Source organism: Daphnia magna, linkage group LG6, assembly GCF_020631705.1.
Source record: "Daphnia magna isolate NIES linkage group LG6, ASM2063170v1.1, whole genome shotgun sequence".
NCBI lineage: Eukaryota > Metazoa > Arthropoda > Branchiopoda > Diplostraca > Daphniidae > Daphnia > Daphnia magna.
The window spans coordinates 8,906,427-8,914,936 of NC_059187.1; the positions used below are offsets into that span (position 1 = coordinate 8,906,427).

At 41.9% G+C, this 8,510-nt stretch overlaps 1 protein-coding gene across 2 annotated transcripts; it reads left to right on the forward strand.

Moving 5' to 3' along the window:
• Nucleotides 1–2,497: 2,497 nt before the first annotated feature.
• LOC116925232 (ubiquitin carboxyl-terminal hydrolase 19) lies at nucleotides 2,498–8,148 on the forward strand. Of its 2 annotated transcripts, XM_045175615.1 has the most exons (16): nucleotides 2,498–2,550; nucleotides 2,617–2,718; nucleotides 2,879–3,065; nucleotides 3,141–3,298; nucleotides 3,358–3,542; nucleotides 3,628–3,897; nucleotides 3,957–4,183; nucleotides 4,245–4,421; nucleotides 4,485–4,874; nucleotides 4,931–5,038; nucleotides 5,119–5,264; nucleotides 5,596–5,834; nucleotides 6,126–6,378; nucleotides 6,475–6,615; nucleotides 6,726–6,889; nucleotides 6,973–8,148. In XM_045175615.1, exons 3-16 carry the CDS (start codon nucleotides 2,880–2,882, stop codon nucleotides 7,128–7,130), a joined length of 2,802 nt encoding a protein of 933 aa, XP_045031550.1. In that variant the 5' UTR covers nucleotides 2,498–2,550; nucleotides 2,617–2,718; nucleotide 2,879; the 3' UTR covers nucleotides 7,131–8,148. The 2 variants fall into 2 exon arrangements, with proteins under 2 accessions (XP_045031550.1, XP_032787794.2); XM_032931903.2 differs by lacking the exon at nucleotides 2,498–2,550 and having other exon boundaries at nucleotides 2,675–2,810.
• The last annotated feature ends 362 nt before the right edge of the window (nucleotides 8,149–8,510 follow it).

Consider the following 8,510-nt stretch of genomic DNA (forward strand, 5'->3'; position numbering starts at 1 on the left):
AAGAATATTGATCGCTTCCCCCTCCCCCATTTTTTTCTCGTGCTACCGTGCAATCATCCCATTCTCATAATTAAAGTTTTTCTTGAAAGCTTTTCCAATTTCAAAGAACAAAAAAAAAAAATGATTTTAATCCGTTCGTGTTTTCGTGACGTAAATTTAAAAAAAGAAAATGGCGAAGACGAAAGAGGCGTGGATGAAACGTGCATTTTAAGCCAACCGAGAAAAGGAGGAGGAGCCATCCCGCGTGATGAAAAATCTCGCTAGGACCAAACCTATACGATGTATCATCCCATCCAGCTGTCAAATATCGGCCAGCGGATAAACATCTGGACGAAGCAAAAACATTTCTTTAAAAAAAAAAAAATGGGCTCGGCCTTTTTGAAACCATTAATTATATTCCGGGAGTCTCATTGCTTAGTGGCCATTTTCTTTTGCCTCGTGCTATCTCTATGAATAAATGAAACGCAAAGCCCCTAGAAGTATGGCTATGCGTAAAGGGGGAAAAAGAATTGTTCAGCTATCGAAAGTCTCCAGAGAAAGAAGTGTAGAAGGGATAGTGGATCCATCCCGATCCATTTTCGCTAGTAAAAAGAGAAAAAACAAAGTTGCACAGACGCGGAACCGAGAGAACGACGCCATTTTGGTTGTGTGGGTGATATCTTGTGCCGCGGAGGAGGGATGATGGAAAGGCCACTGAAGAAGAAGAAGCGTCGAGAGTATTGAGCGTCGTCAGAAGATCTTTCTCTCTCCCCCCCCCTTCCACCCCTCGACGCCACCCAACCCGAGAGAGAAAAAACAAAATATCTATCTCTCCAAAAGTCTGGACGGTGAGCAGGACCTGTCTGGGCGCTTGCATTCTCTACGGGACAATCTATTATTTACGTATATACAGTAAACATATAGAAATAAAAAGGCTAGTAGGCAAAAGGTTTCTTTGCTCGTGTTCCATTACGAGTCCGATGCAAAAAATAAAATCAAACTAGTGGTGGACACCTTTTTCTCTCATCGATGGACAATCCATCACGAGCAGCTTATTACCGGTGAAATACGTCTAAGGGCTTTCAAGATGTACAAGTCTCATTAAAACGAATGAACACACCACTATGGGGTAATGAAAGTTGCAGTTCGATCCATCTAGAAACAGCTGAGAGAACAACAAGGCTTTGAAGATGTTTGGCGTGTTTCGTGTTCTCCATTTTATGGCCAGAGGAAGTTCCTACTAGACGAAATGCCGACTTGAGCCACTAATAAAAATAGTGGATTCGAGCAAAGTGGGTACTAGCTTGAGAGGATTTCATTGCATCAGTTTCAAAGTTTTGTAGCCGGATTTTTACTATGTCTCCACCCCAAAATCGTCGTTTGCAATCAGTGGCGCTTGAAAAGGGAAATTGGATGAGTTGATTGCTACAACTAACAGATGGCGATACTTTCCCAACGCAAAGAAATTGGGAGTTTTAAAAGCAAAACGTGGCGCCCAGTATGAAAACAATGATTTCTCGACAACAATTGGGATATCTTTACGGATTCTTCGAGATATCCACAGCATTAAGCATCTGGAACAAGCTGTGTGGGAAACAAGAACAAGCCAATCACGAGTAAGTTTAAATGCTCCTACCTTGCTTTCCTACAGGTCAGAGAGAGGACATCAGTGTGGTGCCTTTGTGGTATGAAAGCTGCTGGAAATTGTCTCCCAGTAATTGGATGCCTTTTGGAAATTTGCAGCTACATTCCCCACAAACAAATAGAAACCTGGATCATGGTCGTAAAAAATAAAGTGTATGAACATGAAGTCAATTGTGCTACATAGTTTGTGCTGTTGACCATTTTAACCTACTACTAGGATTAACTAGGATTTAAATGGCTATCTTAATCCAGTAGGCTTAAGTTAGAAAATAAAGTGTAAAATATTCAAGCATTACAACAAAATAGTTTCAGTCATCTCACAGCATAAATTTTTCATGTCTATTGTTTGATAAATTACCTGATTATAGAGCTGAAATTCATTATCAACTCCTATTTCAAGTTTTGTTCTCCAGTTTCCTGCTTTCTTTGATGTAATTCTCACAAGTTTTCTACATCTTCACCACAGTATGCTGATACTGTGACCGAGTAACTTTGACACGTGTCTGACGAGAATGCTTAAGGATCTCAACGAAGACAATAGTTTCTACGCAGTAATTTTAGCGCCAAAACCGACGGAAGTTAAGCAAACCACACCAACAATAATTGTTTTATTTCTTGGAAAATTCCTGTTTTATTGATGTATTTTTATAGCTTTTTTAAAGCCAAACAATTGAAAAAATTTTATGAAAATGGATTTTTGCCTTGAAACGTAAATATTGAAAAAAATATTTTTCGGCGCCCTTACGACTGTTAAGCCATCTGCTGACTGTTTTTTTGGACACCTAGTGCATTGTGGGTGAACCAAATAATAACATAATGGTACGTGAAACAAACCGTCGTCGTCTGCAAAGGAAAGTTCGATTGGGTTTCTATACATTTTGTTAACTGACCAAATGGATTGGATTCTTAGGGTGCATATATCTTGAGTACGTCTGACATTTTTCGAATAATATTTCAACAACATCTAGATAAATATTACATTCTCTATAGGTTTATAGGTCGCGTATTGTTCCGTGTGGACCACGACAGCTCACATTGTTGGCCATCCATTTCGTTCCATCGCCAGCGTGTTCCAAAACAATTGGTGATAGCAAAGTGCGTATGCCTTAGATAACTTTAATCCCCACATTAAGTGCATGCAATCTCAATGAAATAGATTACTAATGGACATCAAGCACAGTTTAAAGGCAGTAGATTTGTCAATGTTGATAATTTGAATTAATTGTTGCCAATATAAGTTTTTCTTCTTCATTAGAATGGTAACCTGCAGTTTAAAAGGAGGTGCTGGAGAGAGACGATCAAACAGTGGTGCCTCTAGCAGTTCAGGGGTTCTCGACGCAAGCCATTGCCTCAACGGCCAGGCTGAGGCTATGTGCAGGTTGGATGATGGGAAAAAATGTAATGGGGCTAACTCAAACCCTCTCGATGAATCAGTTCCTATGGTAATGGAAACTAATTGTGCAATAAATTTTTAATCCACATGTTAATCAATCTTCATTTTCTTTGGCTTGTTACAGGAATTGTGTCCTACTATTTATCCTGTTTGTAACCTAAAACTCAATCATCACGACCATCCAGAAACAGTGAGTGTAACGCTGTACATAAAAAGCATCACCAAAGAATTCCTGAAAGTAGAATTCGAGGAAAAAAGCGTCTCCGTTACCTTCCGCACAACGTAAAGCACAATTAATCTGTTGGTTTTTTATAGTAATATTGTTTTACTTCTTTGTGTAGCGATCCTGGATTCTTGAAGCACTATCCTTCATTTGTGGCAGATGAAGACTTTATGCAATGGAAAATCGAAACCAGAGGAACAATCGTGCCTGAAAAATGCAGTTACCGCCTTAAACCTACCAATCTAGAACTAAAATTGATCAAAGCAGTTTCCAGTAAATGGGAATCTCTCGAAGCTTCTGTTGGTAACTTACCTATACGTGATTAATTAATCTAGATTTTACATCGATGATTGATTTACCTCTTTTTTTTTTGTTTTGTTTGTTTTAGATTCATCACCGTCTACTCGAACAGTACAAAAAGAGACTTGGATATCATTGGCTCCGTCAACAACATCAAAGCGCTCTTCTTCGCCTAGTAAAAATTCTGATGAAGACGAAGAAACAAACCCTTTTTCGCCTTCGTCACCTTGTGCTTCAAATCCAGTGGTATTGACCAAGGCAGGGTATACCGGTCTTGGAAATCTGGGAAATACTTGCTATATGAACGCAGTGTTGCAAGCCTTGGCCAACACGACACCGCTCAAAAACTATTTTCTTGGTTAGTCTATTCTATTTTCCACCCTCGACTTCAATTAACGTTTTCTCAATTGTTTTCAGACAAAAAATTTCAGGCCGACATCAATAGAGATAATCCACTAGGGTTCGGTGGCTCACTGGCCATAGCCTTTGCTATTATTCTCCGCCAGCTATGGAGCGGTCAGCGTGATTCTATTGAACCATCGCATCTGAAAGCTTTACTTGCCAATCGTGCCTCACAATTTTCCGGATATGCGCAGCACGATGCCCAAGAATTTATGGCTTTTCTACTGGATGGTCTACATGAAGTAAGAATCATTTCTTTCTTGCATTTCCCTGCCATTTTTCACCTCGCCCTTTTTGCTGCAGGACCTTAATCGCGTCAAAACTAAACCTTTGACCACTCCTGTGGAATCGAATGGACGGCCAGATCACGTCGTTGCCGATGAAGCGTGGAAAGTATACAAGATGCGCAACGATTCAGTCATCGACGATTTGTTTCAAGGCCAGTTCAAGTCGACGCTCGTTTGTCCAGCTTGCCAAAATGTGAGCTTCAACTATTCCTGCTTTATTCGTTTTCTTTCCCTTAATTAACGGATGTTATTTAAGATTTCCGTCACGTTTGATCCGTTCCTCTACTTGGCCTTGCCGCTACCTCCCTCAAAATCGTGTTTTACTGTGACCATCTACTTTATTGGTGATGATGATTTGCCGGAGACTGAAACAACTGGCAAAGCTGTCAAAGTATCGCTGTGGTTAGATCCGAATCAGCGCGTCGAACAACTGAAAGAGGAATTGAAACGAGCCTGTGAGGGTCGATTCCGCTATTCCAACTCTGAAATTGAAGTGGTGCAAGCTCGCGACGGTCTCATACGACGTTGGCTAGTTAACGCTGCCCCACTCAGTTCGTTACAGAACGCCACTTATTCAGAGACTTTGCTATTGGCTTTCGAAACCATGCCCAGCATTGTCCCGCTTGTTCATATCGCTGTTATTCAGGTAGAAGATCAATCAAAATGTTTCCCTTGTTCCTAATCACTTTTTGTTTCTCACAGCGAGTTATGGTGCCCTTGGATCAACACAGTCATTGCTCTTGTTGCAAGAAAGAAAGCGAGTCTCTTAAGCGTTGCTTGAAATGTTTTAGCGTTGCTTACTGTGACAAGGTAAACATCCTCATTCCAATATGTCAGCTGTTTATCCCCCTCTCCATGTGGTTGGCTTGATTTTTATGGGTTTCTCGCAGAATTGCCAGCGATCGCATTGGAACGCGGTGCACCGCACGACGTGCCGCTACAAACCGGATATCATTGCACAACCGTTCGTCATCAGTTTGCCGCCGTCTTTGCTTACGTACCAGAAACTCTACCGGACCATGCTTTACTACTCCAGGTCAGTAGACGATTTACGGTACGCGATTGGCGAAATTCCTCCGGCAAGTAGAAGCGATTAGGCATATTTCCATCAAGTAAATCGAAAATGCCTCTCTTTCGAAAAGAAAACGTTGGATTACAAAGGTAGGCAAAAGAATGCGCTTTGAGATAAGTCCATCTTCTTGCGGCATGGTGGATCAGGAAGTAGTACCGTGCGTAGTAAAGACGTACGGTGCAGACGGCCTGGAGGAACTCGTAATCGGATCAGAGTACATTATTGTGATCATTTGTTGTTGGTTTAAAAAAACATGCGACTTGATTTCTGTTGTGTTCCTTCTTGTTCACCAAAGGTTCTCAGTTGAGGTGGGCTGTCCGTCTGCCAACAACAGCTGCAATCAAGATATGGATTCGTCTTCATCGTCGATGTCTTCGTTTTCTTCTACGTCTCCTTCGCGATCAGAGAGCCAAGAAGGAAGCGACATGGATGGCCTACAGCAGTCGAAGGCAGACGACCATCCCTTGTTTTTCATTAAGCCGATCGACTCGCAAGGTCAGGGCATCGAGAAGAAAAAGAGACTAGAAGATCTCGGTGAGTACTACAATCATCTCTGTATTTAAGTCTCTCCACATGTCCGCGTGTGTCTGTATAGCTAAGCGCTTTGCAAGAAGCAAAACATAAGAGGATTGCATTTTGGGATGCCCCAGTTAGAGCCGCTTGTCGATCTGTCACACGCTCACAGCTGGGCAAACACTTGATCAAATGAACTCGTCAATATTTACTTTTATCTCTTATTTCGTTCTTTAATTTGTTTCTTTTCTTTATTTTTTTAAATGTGTGTGTTTGCCTGCTTGTCGGAACCGCACGTGTGATTCTTTTCAGGGGACACGCCATTGGATTTCGACGCTGATGAGTCGCCCGTTTTCTTATCGCTCGACTGGCGTAACGACGAACGTTCGCTTAATCGTTGCTGTGTCACCGTGAAATCGCCGTCCGACTACGACGATTTGAGTCGAGCCGATCTGACGGCTGACGACTCCCCGGCCAACCAAAGGCGCCTTACTTTGCACCATTGCCTTCAGCAATTTATGCAATCCGAAGTTTTGAGCAAAGAAGAAGCGTGGTACTGTCCCAAGTAAGATTTCTGCATCACCCCCCCCAAACATGCGAGTTGACTAGGTGTTTATTGTGTCTTCTTTTTTCTCTCCCGTGTTTTTTGGTTTTTTTTAAGGTGCAAAGAACACAGAGAAGCCACCAAACAAATGTCCCTCTGGCGATTGCCCGAGATTCTAACCATCCAGCTGAAGCGTTTCTCCTTCCGTAATCTACTCTGGCGAGACAAGATTGACCAAAAAGTCCACTTTCCTGTTGAGTATGCGCTCTTATTTACGTTTCGTGCGTGTCGTGGGGAACTCATTATAAATGCAAATCACGTTAACGTCTGCCTTTTTTTCCCCCACCCGTCTTGATGACACGTTACAGACAGCTGGATCTATCGCCTTACTTGTCGAGCATCTCAGAACACGGAGCCACCTACGATCTCTATGCCGTCGTCAATCACTACGGCGGTATCCTCTACGGTCATTACACATGCTTTGCTCGTTGTCCGCCACCGACGTCAGACAATAGCCAAAAGGATGTCGTCGGTAAATTTCTCAATTCTTGATCGGGCAGCAAATTCAAGTCATTTTTTTTTTTAAATTCTTTTTCTATTTTTTTCGACCGGCAGGTTGGCGTTGCATGGATGATCGTAATGTTCGCGATCTTAGCGAGGATGGTATAGTAACATGTGCCGCTTACCTCTTGTTGTACCGACGACGGCACGGGCCGGCTGCTGCCATTTCCTCTGGCCGGCTCAATTATAGCGATCCCGAAGAGATTGACTGAGAACAGAGACAGGTGGAGATAAAAAATTATCGCTTGTGTTCTTCAGCTGTTGATGCAGAAGATGACACGTGCGATACAATCAGCGTGAGTGAAATCTGATTTCGGCCCAAAGTGGTGACCTACCTATCATGCTCTTATCAACCTCTTTCCGTGGATTCGTCCCGTCCCCCTCCCTCCTGCCTCTTTTCGTGTAGAAGAAGCTTGGTGGTTGCTACCATCGTGAGAGCTACACAGAAGAGTTACCTCGGGCATCTTTTTCACTAATCGGCTTGCCTTTTTTTTTTACAACTTCTTATATATATATCTCTCTCGTCTTTCTATTTATTTTCCCTATTTTTTCACAAATCTGTTCCCTCTTTTTTTAGTAATCCTTTTATTATTATGATTTCTTTGTGCGGTTTATTTTTCTGCGTGATTCCTCCAACCGCGTGACAGTTTTTCATCAAGAAACTGTCACAGAGATATTCATTTTCTTTAGTCCTTATTTGCGTCTAGCTTTCAAACACATACCTTTCCATGTATTCTGGGTGGGTGGGTGGGGGTAGGATTCATGCGCTCAAATCCGAATATCACACGTATCAATCTTTGTTCGAAACGGGTTGCATTGTTCTCATTGTCGACTCGTATTCCAATTTGAATTGACCGCTTCAGGCTGATGCATTGATCCCTCGAATGAATTCGTCATCCCTTTTACGTCTCGTCGTCTGTGGATGTTTGTAGTTTTTCTTTTTGTCACTTTACCCTTCACTGCACTTAATTGATAATTGATTCTTGTTTCATTTTTTCTTTCTTTCTGTGTTTTCTTTTCACTTTAAAGATTACCGTTTGTCTTGTGTAATTCATTGTTCTTCTGCTCCCCCATATTTCGGAATAGCTGCGGTTGAATGTGATTTTGTTTTTTCGCGATTTATTCATCAAACTCTATTGGAAGATTATATTCTTGCCATTACTTCCCTTTTTTTTCCTAAATGTAAACGTGTTTTTCTTTGTCACCAGTATATCATGTGACAATCTGTCAGTTGCGGTACTTATTCTACCCTCATGGTTTTTTCGGGACAGTTTTCTTTTCTTTTTTTATCTCGGCCCAGATTTGGCATATTAGAAAGCCAACTCCCCGCGAAAAAATCAAACTGTCATTCAAATTTGAATTGCACAACTTGCAGTTGAGAAGTAGAGGAAACGCGATGGAACGAAGGCAACCCGTTGGACGTGTCGCGTTGTCTTTTCCTGGACTTCACCATGACCTTTGGCACTCGTCTAATCTTTGCGACTCCACGTATATACGTTGTTACAAGCTTTTTACGGAAGCTGATGAAATACCATAGGCGGATTCAATTAAGACTAAACCGGATTCGCCCACTCAAACCATCGTTGGCAAGA